Source organism: Metopolophium dirhodum, chromosome 2 (genome assembly GCF_019925205.1).
Source record: "Metopolophium dirhodum isolate CAU chromosome 2, ASM1992520v1, whole genome shotgun sequence".
In the NCBI taxonomy this organism is placed as follows: Eukaryota; Metazoa; Arthropoda; class Insecta; order Hemiptera; family Aphididae; genus Metopolophium; species Metopolophium dirhodum.
The window spans coordinates 32,002,165-32,022,829 of NC_083561.1; the positions used below are offsets into that span (position 1 = coordinate 32,002,165).

A 20,665-nucleotide genomic window follows, 5' to 3' on the forward strand; every position below is an offset into this window, starting at 1 on the left:
ACAGGTTGTCTGGGATGTTGAGATCTTTTCTGGCTTCGTTGAAGTTTGGGCAGTGGATGATGATATGCTTGATGGAGTAGTTTGTATTGCATGTTAGGCATAAGGGTGGATCTGTCTTTGCCATAAGATGTCCGTGTGTGAGTTTCGTGTGACCGATTCTGAGTCGATTGAGAATAACTTCATTTTTTCTGTTTAGTTCAGTGTATCTTGGCCAGAGTTCAACAGAGTGCTTAATTTCCCTTAATTTATTTTCCGTGGTCATGTGCCACTGTGAGTTCCACAAATCAATACAGTATTTGCTTATATTTCTTTTTATATCCACGAGTGAGGAAAAAGGAATATTTTCACTGTCTGGACTGTTGACTGCATTTCTAGCCGCTTCGTCTGCCTTCTCATTTCCCTTTATGTTACAGTGACCTGGGGTCCATATAAATCTGATTTCTTTATTCGATTTGGAAAGAAGGTTGCTGATTGAAAGAGCCAATGGTTCTGATAAGGTTTTGGATTGTAGATTTGCTAAGGCACTAAGTGAGTCCGAGCAAATATCGATTTTAGCATTATTGATATCTAGGGCAAATTGAACTCCTTTCAATAATGCTAGGTATTCAGCTGAATAAATACTGCTTAATTTATTGAGTTTATACTGTTTAGTTACATTGAGGTGTACAACTGCAAGTCCTATGCCCATTTCGGTTTTAGATGCATCAGTATAGATCTGAGTGCTGGTATTTGAAGTGTGTATTAGTTCATTAAATAGGTTATTATAAATAGTATTTGGTGTTTCTTTCTTAAGGTGTTCTGTTAAGCTTGTATCAACTAGGTAATTTGGTTGTTTCCATGTGGGTATCAAACTGCTTTCGTGTTGACATATTTCATTAATTTCAATGTTGATATCCATCATCTCTTTTTGTAGCCTTAGCCCTAATGGTTTTCTTAGTTTAGAATTGTGTTCATATATATTTGAAAAGCGCTTTTTGTTTAAAAAGTGAATGGTTGAATTTTCCGGGGAAGAAAAGATGCGAGCTATATAATTAAGAGATAATTTAGTTCTTCGGTGCTGAAGTGAGGGTTCACCAGTCAGGGATAACAAACTAACAATCGGGCTGCTTTTGAATGCTCCAATTGAAAATCTCAGTCCGGCATTGTGGATTGTATCAAGAATTTGTAAGAGCTTTGATTCTGAGTTTCCGTAACAAATTGAACCATAATCGAGTTTGGATCTTACAAGCGATCTACATACATTTAATAATATGGTTCCTTCAGCACCCCATTCACAATGACTTAATGATTTGATGACATTAAGGCTTTTATATGAATTTTTTTTGAGTGACATAATATGGGATTTCCAAGAAAGCTTTTTATCGAAAGTGAGACCAAGTATTGAAATGTCTTCAACGAAGGGTAAACGAGATGTTCCAAGAAAGAGTTTTGGTTTAATTAGTTTTCTTTTATTCGAAAATAAAATACATTTTGTCTTTTGAGGTGAAAAAATGAAACCGGCTTCGAAGCACCATTCATACAGGTCATTGAGGCATTTTTGGAATGTTCCGGTCATTACAGAAATTTGCGTACCTCGAATATATATGGAAGTGTCGTCTGCAAAAATAATTGATTTTACAGGGTTTGTGATAATGCTGGGCAGGTTGTTAATTGCTATTTGAAATCAAAAAATGCTGAGTGGAGAACCTTGAGGCACTCCATTTTCTAACATAAATGTATTCGATGTTTGATCTCTAATTTTAACTTGGAAGGATCGTTGGTTTAGGAAGTTGGTTATGAAGATTAGCATTTTTCCATGTATGTTCCAATTCTTTAGTAAATTGATTACTCTATGTCGCCAAACCGTGTCGTATGCCTTTTGTAAATCGAGACTTATTAGTATCATTGATTGTTTATTAGCAAAGGTTTCTATGACTTCGGTTTCAATTTTTACGTGGCAGTCGGTGGTTGAGTGGTGTTTTCGAAAACCATGTTGACATGGTGAAAGGAGTTTATGATGAGTTGCGTACCAACTGAGTCGGTTGTAGATAATTTTTTCTAATAACTTGCTCATGCTGCAGAGTACCGATATTGGTCGATATCCTGTAGGTTTGAAGCTGTTTTGATTATTTTTTGGTATGGGTGTGATAATTGCATTTTTCCACTTAACCGGGATTAAGCCTGTTTCCCAAATTTGGTTGTAGAGACGTAGTAGAAGATACTTGCCACTAGAAGGTAGGTTTTGTAAGAATATGAATGGAATTTTATCGGATCCACAACTTTTACTTTTTTTTCCACGGAGACAAAATTCAATTTCAGGCATGGTAATTGGTTCATTTAATATTGGGTAATGGATTTGTTGTGACATCAATTTCATTTTCTTTTTCTTGTTTAAACTTGAGAAAATCGTGGGTTAATGAAAGGTTGCTGCTGTTAGTATAAAAATAATGGCCGATTGATTGGGCTATTTCATGAGGTTCCGTAAGTATAGAATTATCAGATAAAATGGTTTTTATTTGAGACGTGGGAATGCTTTTAATGACTTTAATTTTTTTCCAAATGTTGGTTGTCGACTCTTTGCAGTTAAGGTCTGTCGTAAATTTAATCCAAGATTTTTTTTTTTCGTTTTTTATTAAATACCGGACTAATGCTTTGTATTTTTTAAATTCGATAAAATCATTGAAATCATTTGTGCGTTTGAATTTATTGAAGGTAGTTTTTTTGTTCCTTATAGCATGTTTGATGGTTTTATTCCACCATGGTACTGGTGGTCGTTTCCCAGAGTAACTATTTTGTTCAAAAATATTGGATGCCGTGTTATAAATTAAATTACTGAGTTCCTCCATAGTATCCTCTACGTCATTATTATTTGAAAAAGAAAGGGAATGATTAATTATATTTTTTTCAATTTCTGCTTGGTAGGTATCCCAGTTGGCATTTTTCAGTTTCCATTTAAGACTACGAGTGTGTTTTTCATCAGGGTTGGTATACTTTAAGGTTAGTTTAATTGGAAAATGGTCGCTACTAGAGAGCTCAGGCATTGTGTTCCATTCAAAATGAGGTGTAATAGTTGACGAAGAAAGAGAGAGATCAATTGCCGAGAGGTTTCCTGTGCTAGCGCTTATTCTTGTTGCTTGACCATTGTTGAGAATATTGATGTTGTTGTTGTTATCGAGTATTTTTTCTATAATTCTACCTCTTTGATCAGTGTCGTTACAGCCCCACAAGATATTGTGACTGTTGAAGTCTCTCAGAATTATAAAAGGCGTAGGTAGTTGGTCGATAATGTTTTGGATGTCAGTGTAACAGAGGATCTGCGAGTTGGGTATGTACAAATTACAAATAGTTAAGTTGTATTTGACAGAGATTCTTACTGCTACTGCTTCAAGGTTTGTGATAAGGGTGATTTCTTCAGAGGGATATTGTGTATTGATAAAGGTGGCCACTCCTCCACTAGCCCTAATATGGTTGGTTCTGTTTTTGAAAAAGTTTACATAATTTTTTAAAGAACCTGATTTGTTGTCGATGAAGTTGGTTTCTTGTATACATAGAGCTACTGGAGAAAACCTGTTAATTATTAGTTTTATTTCGTCGATTTTTGAGTAGAATCCATTAGGATTCCATTGGATGATATGAAAGATGCTATTATTCATGGTAGGTTGGAGTTATTTATTTGGTATATGTTGTTTGTATAACGGTTGATGGTTTACTAGAAGGTTTCATCATCATCCCCGTCAGGATCCGCGTTCTGACAGGCATTGAAGTCTTGAGTTATTTTTTTCAATGCATTAGATATTCTGGTTAGACGATTTTTAGCGCTTTTAACTGTCACATTAGGGTAAATAGTTGAAATAATTTCTAAAATATCATCTGGACTACTAGCGTATTTGTTACATAAATTTCCGAGATCTGAGCAACCCTTTCAACTTTCGAAGAAATCTCTAAATTGGTCAAAGGTTAAAGAAAAGTCCAGGTGTGTGTCTAACAGATCTTGAGTGGAATCTAAACATTCATCGATATTTGTATGTACTGTATCATTGGAGCTGGAATTGGTCCTTACTTTTAGTTTTTTGCTTACATTACCTTTGGGGTTTTTGGATTGTTGGGTTCGACCATCAAGTGTGTTGCTGCCAGGAGGCATCATGGTTGATGGGGGGGGAGGGCTAGATGGTTGAAACGATTTTGGTGATGAAGGCTGAGACGCAGATGAGGTAGAAGGAGCTGGACGTTTGGCTGGCTGAAGAGGTGGTACTTTAGTTCTATGGTTAGCAGTCAATTTAAGTTTGTCAATCAGTGATGGTTTATTTGGCTGTTCATATGAAGTAATAATATCTTTGTCAACAGCTTGGCCTAATAATACACTTTCGCTATCCTGGGTGTAATGAGTATTTTGAGTACTGACAATAGGTAACGAGGAAGATAAGTTATTATCTTCAATTGTAGTTGATGATAAATCAATAAGGGTTTCCGTTTCGGTTTCAGTCTCATTAATTACATTAATTGGATCAGGTATATTTTTGCATTGGCTAGAGAAGTGACCAGTTTGGTGGCATTGGAAGCAAGTTACGACATCATCAGTGATAAATATTCTGAACGTAGTGTTATCTACGGTTACGGTGATTGAATTAGGTAGTTTGATCGCGCTATCTTGATTTATGTATATTTGTCTTCTGAAACTAAGTATGTGTGAAAATTGCTCTGTAGCGAATCCAGCTTTCATGTGTGTAATTTGCGACGTAGTTTTGATTCCTAGTTGATGGAGAGCGTTTAATATGAGTTGATTGGGAATGGTGGGGTAAACATTTGATAAAATGATTCTCTTAGAAGCGTTTATTAGTCTTCGAATAGGAATATCTATTCCATTGACGTGAATTGATGAATGAGTTTTTAGTAAATTTTCCATAACGACTTGGCTGTTAAAAAAGACGCAAAATCTGTTATTGGAAATACGCGAAACAAATATGATATTCTCAGCAGGTACGATTTTACTGATTGCCGATACATATTCAATTTGTTTAATGTTATTGATAGAATTGAAAACGATTGCTTGGTTCATTTTAGGTAAAGTGGTATTTGAAGCTATCTCTGCAAATGTTTGATTGTTAAGTGTGTGTTGAGAAGGACTGTTGGTGTTGTTCATATCGTTAGTGGAAATAGGCTTATCACCCATTATTGGGATATTATTTAATTGGTGTTACTAATGCAATAAAGATAAACATATTACCTGCGCGTTGATTGTACAGGACAGGTGTATACTGCTATCGAAAGCTATAAATGCGATAATGTGGGAAACAGACGTGTAGCACGGTCGGGCAGTGAACACGAACTGAACACATATTATTATAAACGAGTAGGTAGGTATATAATAAAACAACATGAAAGGATGTGAAAGACTTGTGGTGCTTGTAATATTATTACAATGTTTTTTAATCTCCTAATAATATAACTGTCTAAATCACATTACGTAGTATGAAATACTTTGGATTTGAACTTTTTTACAACCACCAGATTTCCCAAAGAATCTATTCTCTTTCTACGATTGTTCTTACGTGATTCATATATACACATATACCTACTGAGAAATGCGAAAAGACTATAATGTATTATGTATTATATCATTATAGTTAGTTGACCCATCGAAAATCTTTTTTTGGTGAGGATACTTCGATGACTGGATCTTACACGCCTGAGGTGTTTCTAGATCTGCAGCGTCGCCTTTACCTCGGCAACTTAAGTAAGCGGGATTGCCACACACGTTACTCGATAAGAGTACACCATTTATTATAAATTTTTTAAATACAATATTATAAAGAAATATCAACGTATGCTTACCGAAATTATCAACATTAAATACATTTCCTATAAAAAGATACATTATTTTATTCATAAACCTTATTTTTTACTGAATTTATACTTCATTCTAATCAACTCGTAACATATTTGTGTACGTAAATACAAAAAAAAAAATAAAAATGATTTATTATTATTTTTGGCTTAATGCAATAAAATATGACTATAACACTTAATTTTCCATAATGAATAGAAAATCTAACCAAAATAATTATTCATTCAATTTTTTTAGCGTACAGTACAATGGCCACCAAGTGTCAAGGATATTCAACAAGGATTTCAAATTAATTAATACTTATCAAAATTCTTGCCGTGATATATAATGTATTTATTTTATAATGAACTTAAATATCTAATTATTACAAAAAGTAATTTTATTTGAAAGCAATAATTTTAACTTAGTTTTTTAACCATTAATAAACAACATTTTTAATATATATATATTTATAAAATTATAAAAAATAGTTAAAAGTATGATCTTCTTTAAAAAAAAATACTGTTTTATAACGACTTGAAACAACGTAATAAAGTTTAATAACAGTTTAATACCAAGTTACCTGGATACATTGTCTGCGTATTATTTCGATATCCGAGTAGAAATGTACAATATGTTGGTGCTAAAATTATTTGAAATAGGTTCAAATTAGTATTCATTGTTACTTTATTAGTTATACATTTTAAATCTACATAGCTTAAATAAAAAATATAATTTAATAATAAAAACTTTACAGTTTAAAGAAGAAATTGATCAAAAAACAATATTATAAATAATATGATACTTATAGACAATAATAATTAACTTCCATTTTCTTTCATTATTTGGTTTAGGTACTAATATACCGTATAATATAAGATGTAATATTCTGTGACATAAGTTTATAATAACACACGTTATTTTAAAAGGGTATAAGATAATAAAACAAGAGGGAGGGATGTGAAAGGATTGTACTGCAGGGCTCCAAAACGTTTTTATAGTTGGTACTTAAAAATTTCATAGTAGTTTTCAAAAGCGACATGAAAAACAAAAGAAATATTAAGGAAAAATGGGAATGTTTACGCAAAATCTGTTTTCAAGAAAATCGATTTTGGTTTTTGGTGCAACTCTAAAACAAATGACTGTAGAGAGATGAAATTTTGACTGATTGTTTATAATTGCATTTCCTATACACCATGATATTTTCCAAATAGTTTGAACTGTTTACGGACATTTTCAGTTTCCATTTATTTTGGTTTTTTTTTCTATAAATATCAATAAAATGTTATTTGTTGGGTAAAAAAGCTTGAAAATTTGATACAAGGCTCCTACTATATTATTAAAATGAAATTTAAAAATATTGAGAATCCTTAGTCACAGTTTTTATTTATGAGTATTTAAAGTTCAAATATTGACAAAATACGAAAAAATCACGAAAATTAGCAAATTATTTTGAGTTGAGTATTCATAAAATTTTAGATTCTGAGCGAAGCGATTAATGTATTGATTTTACAATGATGTGTGTTTTTTTTTTTATTTTTTTTTATTTTTGTGTCTGTCATCACCTTTTAGGACAGTAAAAGTGCTTGGATTTTCTTCAATAGTAACTTTTCTGATAGGTAAGTGAATCTAGTTGTTACTTTGGGGGGGGGGGTCAAAAGTAAAAATTTCCCAGTAGTTTTCACAAGCGACGTGAAAAACAAAAGAAAAATTAAGGAAAAACGGGAATTTTTACGCAAAATTTGTTTTCGAGAAAATATATTTTGGTTTTTGGTGTAACTCTAAAACAAATGACCGTAGGGACATGAAATTTTGACTGAATGTTTATATTAGCATTTTCTATACACCATAAAATTTACAAAATATTTTAACTCTTTTTGAGCTGTTTACGGACATAGTCAGTTTTCAATTTTTTTATTTTTTTTTTCCATAAATATCAATAAAATTTTGTCTGTTGAGTAAAAAAGCTTGAAAATTTAATAAAAGGCTCCTTAGTTATTGTTTCAAAGGCAGATGAAAAAAATTAAAAATCCTTAGTCACAGTTTTTATTTATAAGCATTTAAAGTTTAAATTTTGACAAAATACGGAAAAATCACGAAAATTAGCAAATTATTTTGAGTTGAGAATTCATAAAAATTTTTCTTTTTAAATCTAAGATTTGAAAATGTAATATAAGATTACTCATAAGTTTGTCTACCTTTATCAAAAAAAAATGTCTAGAAGAAACTTAAATTAAATTTGTATGAGCGTCTGAAATTTATATTTTTACAACATTTGATATTTACTTGATTTCTCATGTAACAATTTTCTTATTTTATTGTAATTAAAAAACGAATGACTGTAGATACTTGAAAATTTCACTGATTTACAAAATTTTACTGTTTTAGGACATTTTCAGTAAAGTAAACTTGTTTACCAACACAAACATCTTTACATTTTTTAAATCGAACCTCTAGAAGTACCTTAATTTTTGTCAGTGCGACGGTTATTTCACGTCTATAAATTGGGTTTCTAATGACTTTAAATGACCTGTACATGTACTTGTGTGCGACCATAAACCAGATAAGAAATGACAATGAAGTGTAATTGATTCGGGTTGCGGGTGATGGAAGGGGAGTATACACACACAAAGACGATCAGTAATCGCAGGAACGAAATAATTGCCTAAACGCAACTCCTTAAAAATGACACATTTGCAGCGGCCTTAAAACAAAATAAGAAAATCGAATGAATTTCAAATGTTGTAAAAATAAGAATTTCAAACGCTTATAAAAATTTCATTTGATTTTCTTGTAGACATTTTTTTTTTTGATAAATGTAGACGAACTTATGAAAAATATAATATTACATTTTCAAATCTTAGATTTAAAAAAAAATTTTTTTATGAATTCTAACTCAAAATAATTTGCAAATTTTTGTCATTTTAAGGTATTTTGTCAATATTTGAACTGCTTATGAAATGCTTATGAAAATAAATTGTGACTATGAATATGCTCAAAATAAATCAAAATATTTGGAAAATGTTATGGTGTGTATAGAAAATGCTAATATAAACAACCAGTCAAAATTGCATGTATCTACAGTAAATGGTTTCAAAGTAGCACCAAAAACCAAAATCGATTTTCTCAAAAACAGATTTTACGAAAAAATTCCCGTTTTTTCTCAATTTTTCTTTTGTTTTTAACGGTGCTTTTGAAAACAACTGGGAAATTTTATATTTTGACCTTTTGAATGCACCAACTAGATTCACTTTTCCATCGAACAAGATACTGTAGAAGAAAATTGAAGGGGTTATACCGCCCCAAATCGTAATGACGGACACAAAAAAAAAAAATAAATAAAAAAAATTCATATCATTGTAAAACCAATTCATTAATCGTTCCACTCAGAATCTAAAATAAAATATGAGTAGTCCTTGTGTCTGTGAATCTAATAAAAAACACATTTATGGTATATTTATTATTGTAGGAGATATCACAATGGCTAAATCCTCATGGGACACTTTATATAACTTAATATATATGTTTTGTAAAAAGTTTGATACCTAATTATTATTCGAAGTATCTTTATTACCTTCTCTTCTATCACTTTTATATTTGTTTTGAATTTGACATGTGGAGACTGCAATAATTTGAATTAGGTTAAATTATGTTTTTATTTTTACTTTATTACTCATACATCTATATATCTATAAGTTCATTAAATACAGTAAAAATTATACATGAAGTATAAAAGCCTTACAATTTAAAGGAAAAATGTATAGAATAAAAATATTATACATGATGTGATAGTTAAAGACATAAAGAACTAACTAGAATACTATTTAGTTTTCTTTTAGTATAAAGTTTAGGTACTATTATACCATATAATATAAGATATAATAAACTGCGAAATAGTCTTATAATAAGACATATTATTATAAAAGAGTATATAATAAAAAAAATTGTAAGGGATGTGAAACGATTTTGGTTTTTGTCAAATTATTACATGGGTATGTGGTTAAGCTAATAACAATATAAATACCAAAATCCCATTACTTAGTATAAAATATTTAAAATACATTAGAGCAGATCTTCATAAATTAAAAATTAATGAAGAAGGAGTTATGAATATAATCAGGATCTCTGCATGTTATACGTATACTAAAAAAACCGTGTCTAGTTCTATAATAATATATGAGCTAGGGGGGTGGGGGGCAAAGAAGACATAAGAGAATTAAAAAAAACCCAAAATTCAAAATTAAGTTCAATGACCAATAATCGAAAATATTATATGTGAAAATGGGGTTTAAGACAGGGAAACGTTGTATTTCTTATGCTTTTAAACATAAGGTTAGAAGACTGCTTGATACTGACAAAAGAATTGAATTTCAAAATAAAAATTCAATAACACACGTGGCGATGATATAGTGTTAATTAAGAAGCAGAGGAAGAGATTAAAACCTTAGCAGAATCATAGATATTAATGATTAGAAAGACCATTCGTGCTCATCGTACGGGAATGAATTTGAAAATATTTTGGTTATAGTTATAGAGTTATTGTCAGTTATTTATTTTGTTTTAGCTTCGATAACTATTAAACCTATGTTTGGACTTGCATTGAATAGTCTATCCACGATCTGTGTTACCTCATTTATAATTTATTGATGTTCCTAAAATTACTAAGTCATCTGCTTTTCCAAGAAGAGTATTAGAGTTTATAGAGTGTCTCCTTGCTACAATCCAGTTTTACTTTCAAATGCTTCAGACATCTCCTCTATAAAGCGCACATTGCAGGATGTCTGTTGGTTACATATTTCGACAAGTTTCAATCGTCTCTTTCGTATACCTGATTTATTTTTAAAACCATCCATAGTTGTTCCCAATCGGCAATCAATACTGTCCTAGACATGCCTAAAGTCCACAAGAATAATATAAAGGTATTATTAATATATTCGTAGAATTTTTCCATCAGCTGCCTAGTCGTAAATATATGATCCATTGTAGACATTCCTCTTTTAAATCCAGTTCGATATACCACTAATAATATATCTTCTGCATAAACCATGACATCGATAATATTTTGTAATCTGCATCTAACAGGGAAATTCTATGGTAGTCCACAATGTCTCATTTCTTAAAAATTTTACAAATTATTACAGTTTTCCAATAATTTAGGATCATTTGTGTCATATTTCTTTAATTAGAGATTGTACTTGTGAGATAATGTCTTTTCTAGTCTTTTTAATTATTTAAGAATTCATAAATTCTTCTCCTGGAGCTTTATGATTCAGGTTTGTGATGTTATCCTCAATTTAGTATAAGACAGGTTCCTTCTAATCTGGTCCTGCTATATGATAGATCAGTTCTTCATATTTGGTTCTAGTGCTGTTATTTGTCTGACTCGTAATAAGTAGTGTCAAAATGTTTTCTAAAATGTTGTACTTAATATATCTTTTGGTTCTGAAAGCATATCATTGTGGTCATTTTTAAAAAGAGTGTTTGTGGTTTAAAATCTTGTTTATACCATTTTCAGTGTTGGAAAAACTTCCTTGAGCTATTCCTATCTTCCTCAAGTTCTTCAAATGCTTTCTTCTCATATAATATTTGTTGTCTTTTAACCATCTTATCTGCTCCTTAAATTTTCTATATTTCACATGATTTTTATAGAGATTAGTTGGGTATCATTTTCATGTGAGCTACGTTACGTTTCTACTGCTTCTATACTCTCATTATTTAACCCGTCACCTTTTTTTTTTTATTATAAATTAGTTTTGCTTTGAGATTATTTTCGCACTAAATAGCGTTCATTTTATTTGTCCGTTTTGCTTCGTGGCTAGAATTTCCATTTGCCATCAGTCCCTTTGAATTTCGAAGTTCTTCAGTTATTCATTTCCTATATCTTAAAATTATCAAAGATATTTTTATTTTTTCAAAAATGTGTAGCTTATAATGATAACACAGACATTTTGAAATATATGAGACGATCTCTATTATTATTTTATACACGATGATGGCTTTCCCTTCCAATCATAGGTCTATATATAGTTTCTTGTCTTATTTTTGCGTTCATTTCCGTCTTATTATTCTAATAGAGCGTCGGTGTAAACTCGTTTAAGTTCATCATAAACTATGTCCTTAATTTCTCCGTCTTTTTCTTTTCCGTCAGTTCATGGCAACTGGAAATTATAATATTTTTCCCATTGATTCTCAGGCAAATGAAAAAATATCACTAATTTATAAATACAACTTTTTTGACGTTTACTTACAATCTGTTATTTATCATATATATCTGCCTCCAAATGCTTGTCTATTAATTTAACATCCACTATAAAGGTTTGTTCTCTCTTTTTTTCATACTACCTTCGCTGGCCATCTCATCTCCTGTTGAGCTACGATATTTAAATTATACTTTATTATCTCATTAATAACTACTTTCTTTGACACTTATTTAAAAAGTGTTCGAACAAGTATCAATTCGTAAATTTCTAATTATTTTACTGTTTTCAAATCTGGGTTGGGAATCCTTTACGTATGGTGTTTGACGTATACTTTGAAGTTTCTAAACAAATTGTCACACCCGTTACCGAATAAGGTTATCCCATGCATTATAAAATATTTAAATATAACTCTATAAATAACTAGTAATGTATACTTACATATATCATTAAGATCATATTTGGTTCCTATAATAAGATACATTACATTATTCATAAAACTCGGTTTTTTACTGATTTTAGATTTCTGTTGATTCGTAACATTATTATTTTAGCCTTATGCAATGAAGTATGCCTAGTATACCACTTAATCGTTCGTAATAGATAGAAAATCAATCCAAAATAGTCAATCTAACAGACAAATTTTTGTTATGAATTATTACTCAATAAACTTTAAGTGTTATATTATAAACATAAGTCAATGACAAAAATTGGTTAAAATTCTTGTATTTGACAAATCACATGGGTAATGCCTGGTGTATACCTTATAAGTTATAACATGAACCTAACAAATTTATTTCAAAAATTAATTGTTTTTAAAAATAAATATTTACTACATTAGTTCTGTATCAATTGTATAATCTTACGTATGTATGTTCAATTTAAAAATTATTTATAACTAGTTTAATTATACATAACTATTTCACCCATACACCGATACTCCTGTGCCAACAACTATTGTTATTAAATAATTTTGAAAGTTGTTTTGAATTTGATGCTCATTTAACTGACAGATTGGAAGATGATAAAAATTGTTTACAAAAGATCATATGGAAGCCAGTTATTCATAATAATGCATAGGTGAATTATAATAATCACAATTACTACAGTGATGAAGATCTTGACTGTTAAGTATGCATTGGTTCGAGCTCATAATACCAAAGTTGTACAGGCGTATTTAACAGAGATTTTGATGTGAGTACGTAGGTATACTAACGTGAGTGTATTATATAATTATCAATTAAAATCCTCAATTCATCTTGTACTCCCAAATTTCAAATGAAAATTATGTTTATATGATATTTTCAAAGATTATCAAAAATTATAATATAGTGTATATATCGAACAATATTGGAACTTTGGACGTGTACACTATGTCTAAGTATACTTACGTTATAATTGCTTTTAACTATCGAAAGCCTCATCCCCTAGGTAAACATTTTCGATATTTGAAGCGACTATTAGAATTTTTGAAACATAAAGATTATCCCATAAAACTTTATCAATTTAATTGAAATACTCTCACAGACTAAGATAATGATGAATTTTTGTACGTACTATTCACCAACTAAAATAGAATCTATCTTAGTTGGTGGTAGTATATTAAAAAGACGTCATAGGTAATATCATAGAACTCAAAATAGAAACGACTGCTACTAAAATATCACTAAAAAATATTTCAGCCGACCTTTATTCTTTTTATTTTAGTCGAATACAACAGCTATAGAACTGGTTAATAGTTTTAGAGCTTAACTATATATTATAAAATTATTAAAGTATAATATATATTACGTGTAAAATTTATGTTTTATAAACAGTTTAATACCTAATTACCTTTCTGATCTTCTTTATTATTTTCTTCATGGCTGTGTATATAAGTACATAATGGCACTAAAATAATTTTAAATAGCTTCAATTATGTATTTATTGTTAATTTATAAGTGATTAATTTTATATTTACATAGATTTTCTTAACACAGTAAAAACTATACATGAAGTATAAACGCTTTAAAAGTCAAAGAGAAAATTGAATTAAAATTTATACTCAAAACAATATGATTATTTGGAAATTATTTTGACACTACGTGCCGAAAATTACTTTATGCTTTTTTTTTTCGAATGTTCCATTAATTTTTGAATAATGTTAATTAGAATATATTATGTATAATATTATATTGAATTCAGTATAATAATCTAATCTTCTTGAAAGACGTCAACGATAGGTACTGAAAAAGTACTAACATTGTGATGATATTTATTATTAAAAATAATATATACATAACACGTCATGTAATAAAAATATTTTGATTTTAGCTTGCCTCAAAATGTTATATATGAAATTGAAATCTTCGTTATAGACGATAATCACTAACTACGATATTATTCCATTATCCGTACCTACCGTTCAAATACTTATAATTAAAAGTATTTAAAAAATATTCAATACGAAAAAAATAATTTACTCAAATTTCTTCCATCATCTCATAAGTACATGCTTGGTAAACCTAATTTATTTTTAAAACTGTCCAGAGTTAATCCCAATCCACAATCAATACTGTTCTTACCTTGCTTAAAGTCCACAAAAATAATATGAAGGTATTTTATATACCTATTCGTAGGATTTTTCCATTAAGAGTCTAATTGTAAATATTTTATTTGTTGTAAGCTTTACAGACCAATAGGTCTATTTATATTTCCTCGTACTATTTTTGCGTTCATGTCCCCATTATTATTGTAATAGAGTTCTGGTGTTGTGTATTATAAACCCGTTTAAGTTCATCATAAAAAATGTCCTTAATTTCTACATCTTTTTCTTTTCCATCGTCGCGTGACAACTGAATATTGTGATTTTTTGCACATTGATTCTCAGACAGATGAAACATACTTGCTCCTTATGGGTTCAAATTTTTGTGACGTTCTTTATCAAATAAATTTGACTCCAAATGTATGTATATTATCATAACATCCACTACAGAAGATTGTTGTCATTTCTTGTTTAATACAAACATTCCCTGATCATATCATCTCATGTAGGTTTTCAATATTTAAATAATACATTGTTACTACTCTCCTGAAGTGTTTATAGACCATCAGGCTAGAACTTTACCTCAGGGACTGAAGTACGTGGGATTGTCTCACTTAGTACCGAAGAAGGGTGCTCCATACAGTATAAAATATTTAAATATAACACTTTAAATAACTAGAAATAAATACTTACCTACAAATGCAGTTACAGTGTTTTGCCAAGAAGGAACAACCCAGTAATCATATATTGGTTCTAAAAAAAAATATTAAATTATTTATAAATCTAATTTTTTTACTGATTTTATTTGTCAGTATAATCAACTCGTAATTTACTTGCACGCGAAAATACTATATAAAAAAAAATAATAATGTTAAAATCATTATTTTAGCCTAAATTAATGACAATAACACTTGATTTAACCTAACAGATAGGAAACCGGTTAAAATTATTTGTGTTATATTTGACGAATCTCGTGGGTAGTACAAGGTGATGCTAGTACAATGTAATTATTACAAAAAGTAAATGTTTTTGAAAAAAAAATCTTTATTGTATGTGTTCTATATGCTCAGCAACTATCTTTGGTGCGTACGATATTGTAGATAAGCAACCAGGTCAGTAGTAATTCGGACGACGTAGCGAGCATATCGCGCTCTCTATGCAAAGACAGTTTGCATATTGTGTATTTAGTGTATTTCATAATTAAATATTAAAATTTAAAATTTAACCAGTTAGGTCAAAATAAAGTTAAAGTCGTTATTTATTACTCAAAACTCAAATCTTTGCATATTTTTTGAAATTTCGAATACGTTTCGCATTCACATATTCGAAATTCCAAAGTGCGTGATGAATTTAATTTCAAGTGTGTCTCGTGTATTTTAGACAATACTAACTCCGAATACACGAACGAGTTTACAAACCAACAATTTTCCTTCCTTCCATCAAATTTATCCACATCCATCGAGGAAGTTGACAAATCACTAAACTCCCTATCCAATGTTCGTGGTTCTGGGCCTGATGGCATCTCTGCCACTCTTCTTTACCACTTTCGTGCCTCTCTCATGTTTACCTGTCACTTTAATTTTTAATCAATCACTATTATAGGGGGTTTTCTCTTCCATATGGAAAATTAGTTGAGTTACTCCTATCTTGAAGTCTAGGAATCCGGCTGATATTGCCAACTACCGATCAATCTCTGGCCTACCTCTCCTAGGTAAGTTATTTGAGCATATAGTAATCAAACGAATCGAGCGTCCTCTCTTAACCACCATTTCTATTGACAAACATGGGTTCTTCCCACGGTTTTTGATTTGGGTAATCAGGTTGATGTGATATATACAGACTTTTCCAAGGTGTTTGAGTCCTTAGACCACAATGCACTTCTTTATATCCTTGACAGGCATGGTGCTGGTGAACCACTCCTATCATGGTTTGGTGCCTACCTTAGTGAGCGTCGACAATTTGTTAGTCTCTTTGGCAAGTCTTCCAATTTTTTCCGAGTGTCATCCGGAGTTTCACATGGTAGCCATTTAGGTCCCCTATTATTTAATATTTTCATCAATACCATGTACTCAGTGATTTCCTCATGTCGTCCTTCTACTTTTTGCTGATGAATCTAAAATTGTTCAGAGGATAACCACTAACAACGATTGTCTCACTCTTTAAAACACTCTAGATAAATTTACCAGATAGTACAATACTTTTAATTTATCTCTCAACAACTCTAAATGTAAAGTAATTACAGTGATTTCTTTTGACTATACGCTAGGAGGTATATCTATTCAACGTGTTAGCCAGGTACATGATTTAGGCGTTTTAATTGTACCATCTCTTAATTTCAGCCTTCATATTGATCTTATGAATAGTAACGCCTTTCGTGTTTTAGGGTTTGTCAGGCGCCACTCAATCAACTTTAGTTCTGAAAATTACCATTTAGTCCGCTAGGTTATTGAATATGGGCCTGTTTTTGGTCACTGTTGGCACACGTCGTGTTCTTTTCTATCGTAGTTGACACGACGTACTCGCGATGTCAGGAAATGGATAATAGTGGGTAATATAATAATAATAATTAATAAGGCAAATATAGGAAAATACTAAATTATGGTTATAATTTAACATAGTAACCGCCATGCATGAATAAGGCGAACAAGCGCTGAGACTCCATTCCTTTTCGGCCAGGCGTGATAATTTTGGTATCAATTTAATTCAGCTTCTGATCGAAGGTCAAGTTAATGCCCCGAGGATTCTTGGAGAACTTAGTTTTCGTATTCCTAGTAACACTAAGCTTCAAAGTGCTTTCTATACGTCTACTAATAAATATAACTTTTTAACTTTTATTAAGCAGCTCTAATATGAACTACGGAAGCTAATTTTCTTTTTTTTCAGATAACCTTAATTCTTTATTTTTTTTCTTCTTTAATTTGCTTTGTCAATTAAGTCTTTTAAATTAACTTAAGTTAAGTAAGTATAAGTTTGTGTCATAAGTTGTTAACTGTGTTAACTACTTTACCATTGTATTTCTTTATGCTGTATTTGAAAAAATCCATTTGGCGTTAATTATAATAATAAATAATAATAATAATAATAATATTAACTAGAATGTGAATCTTGTTTCGTCGTACCCAGGTCTTTCAGAAAGGGCGTTAATAGTGATGCATGGTATAATAGTAGCTGGACATACAAAAATTATACACCAAGTTATTGGTTTTTAAAAATTTACAGATGTGTACGTATCTACCTCTATGGTAGATGTTCCACGCCTTGTTAAATACAAAAAAACAAGAGAGACAGATCCAAGAGATTTGCATCCTATTTCTTTTAGAAAAGGCCATACATATTTTGTATATTATTTTTTTAATATCGAAGGTAATCAGTTGATCAAGTGATTGCTGTACTAGGGCGTTGTGGTAGACAGACACAGTCAGCACTTCCCAAATACAATAAGTATTGGTTTTTGGTTTTCTGTGATTTATGATCTGCAGTTATGTATCTTACTTCACTAGGTCCTAATTTAGTTTTATAAAAAGTAAGTCATATAACATAAGTATGCCTTCATTAGTTAACAAAATTAATACAGTTTTAGTGGTAGAACGTACCTGTTAGTACTTCATTCACCATGCGCTCTGTTAAAGGTTGAATCATAAAAAATAACAGTGAATATTTATATTAAATATATATCATAGTATGATGTGTGGAGAGGGCGTGATGTGAGTTGTTTCAGTCACGGGCAACTATTGTCAAACTACAGGTAAGGGCTGAAATTCATCCAAAGCTAAATTATTTTCCCGAAAAATCCACACATACTATTTATTGTTACACCTTTACCCATATTATGATAATTCAAAATGAACTGTTATTGCCATCCTTGGTATATAGATTTGCCAAAATGTTTTATAGAAAAGAGCACAGAAGTAACCCACCTACCATCTATTATTTTATTATTAGACAAAATGTATCGAGTCTTTCATTTATAATAATTTGTTTTGGATATAGACGCCAATTTCTACCTTAATAGTTACTAACATTTACATAAAAATATAATTTTCTAACACTTCAATCAGCATCAAAAATTTAACTTTTATTGCAGGTCAACATCTTTAGGTTGTAAAATTTTTTGGTAAACTTTGTTTGACAAAAATGTTTTTATATGTTAAAAATTATAATGAGTAGTAAAAATATGGCGGCAAGCCAATGTAATCGTGTTATTAAAACTGGGTTTAACTGATTTCGACCCAAAAATGTACAGACCGTTATCGTTACTATTTGTTGGATATACTCTGTTCAAGTTAAGAAAACTAGTTGATTGGTGACTCGTTTTCATCGGGTCACAGCAGGCAATATCCGTTTATCATCCTCAATCAGTAAATTATCTATGTACACCCGTGTAGTATTACCACGCCCCTGAGCACAAGTCAGCTGCCAACTACGTTTCTTAACTTCAAGAGAGTATACAAGATATTTTAATGAGTGCTCCTTGCCAGAATTCAAACACGAGTCAATGAGTCTTTGTCAGTAGCACAGTCGAGTTTCAGGCATGGAACCAAATAGGTACTTTCAATGGTTTTCATAAGAAACTAATAACTGTTCCCATTTTCTAGAATTTTCTGGCGCCTATGATGGTGTATGGAAATGTAGCCTACTCTTTAAGTTAGCAAAAATACTAAAATTCAAAACGTCATTTTGACTCATAGACAATATATTATCAGACAGGAAATTTAAAGCAATCTTTTATTTCTTTATATCATATATTTTGTATATTATTTTTTTAGTATTAAGGGCGATCAGTTGGCCGAGAGATGGCTGTACTCGACCGTTGCAGTAGACAGACATAGCCAGCAGTTCCCAAATACAATTACTACTGGTTTTTGATTATCTGTGATGAGTATTCAGAAAGAATATCAGTCTTACTTCTCCAGTTAATAATTTAGTTTTATAAAAAAGTTAGTCATATAAAATTTCGTAAAATAGTTTGCTTTTATTAATCAACTAAATTAACACAGTTTTAGTGGCGTAACGTACTTGCCAGCAGGGTAGCATTCATCATTTGCTCTGTAAAAGGTCAGATCATAAAATAATAACAGTGAATATATATATTATTTATATATAATAATATATTGCGTGAAAAGGTCGGAATGTGAGTTAGAAGAATTTCTACCTTACTAGTTAGTAGTTACTAAAATTTACATACGAATACAATTTTCTAACGCTTCAATCGGCATCAAAAGCTGAACTTTTATTGCAGGCAATTATCTAGGTATTACAGGTAAACATTGGTTGACAACGAAGCTATAGTGAAGTACTGTCCATGGTTTTCAAAAGAAACTAAAAACTGGTGCCATTTTCCTAGATTTGTCTGTCACTTATGATACTGTATGGAAATGTAGCCTATTATTGAAGCTAGCCAAAATACTAAAATGCAAAATGTCTTTATGACTCATGGACAACATATTATCAGACGAGAAATTTAAAGTTAATTTGAATGGAAAAGAGACTAAATATTAGTGTTTAAAAAACAATTTAATGCATTGTTCAGGAATATCCTTACTTTGTTCAATGTTTACACAATTGTACAGTAGAATAGAGATCAATGTATTTACGTGAATATATTATTGCAATGAAAATCAATTAACTTACCACGACATTTTGCTAGTTTCAATTCTGAATCAAAATAAGTTGAAATTAGTAAAAAATGTGTTATTTTACAATCAAGAAGAAGGCAAGATAAACGACTTTTAACGGAACGTCAGAATTGCTTACAAACACACAACTGTACAACATACATAATATTAGGTGTTCAGCAGAAATTATTTTTATAATTAACATTTTATTAAATTTTTAAATTTTAATAAATTACATGCTCATAACTTACATAAAAATAGAAATATCATTAAATAGCCAACTTAGAAACACAGGTAAAGTTCTTAAATTTAAGTTTTATTGAAAGTGAATTTACTCTAATATTAAAAGTAATAACATAAGGATGATACCGCTAAACGTAAACTATGTTGCGCGTGGGCAGATGGATGAAACAAAATAGTGTACTGAAGACATTGTTATTACAAATTTATGTAATACTTTTGTATAGTAGTAATATAATAAATTACATATTATTTAAACACAATGAATAAAAATTGTAAACTATTA

The 20,665-nt window shown here is 30.4% G+C and overlaps 1 protein-coding gene across 3 annotated transcripts in view; it reads right to left on the bottom strand.

Moving 5' to 3' along the window:
- LOC132939398 (uncharacterized) overlaps positions 1-20,665 on the bottom strand; it is a 29,146-nt gene that overhangs the window by 8,258 nt on the left and 223 nt on the right. For 2 of the 3 annotated variants that reach the window (XM_061006539.1, XM_061006538.1), the window contains exons 2-12: positions 20,156-20,179; positions 19,541-19,570; positions 18,118-18,144; positions 15,358-15,372; positions 15,218-15,277; positions 13,834-13,890; positions 12,442-12,468; positions 9,378-9,425; positions 6,387-6,446; positions 5,812-5,838; positions 5,204-5,247 (exon numbers count right to left, since the gene is read on the bottom strand). In XM_061006539.1, the coding sequence (XP_060862522.1) occupies positions 5,204-5,247; positions 5,812-5,838; positions 6,387-6,446; positions 9,378-9,425; positions 12,442-12,468; positions 13,834-13,890; positions 15,218-15,277; positions 15,358-15,372; positions 18,118-18,144; positions 19,541-19,570; positions 20,156-20,179 (419 nt within the window). The remainder of the gene's footprint in view (positions 1-5,203; positions 5,248-5,811; positions 5,839-6,386; positions 6,447-9,377; positions 9,426-12,441; positions 12,469-13,833; positions 13,891-15,217; positions 15,278-15,357; positions 15,373-18,117; positions 18,145-19,540; positions 19,571-20,155; positions 20,180-20,665) is intronic. The other variant, XM_061006540.1, reaches the window with a different exon arrangement.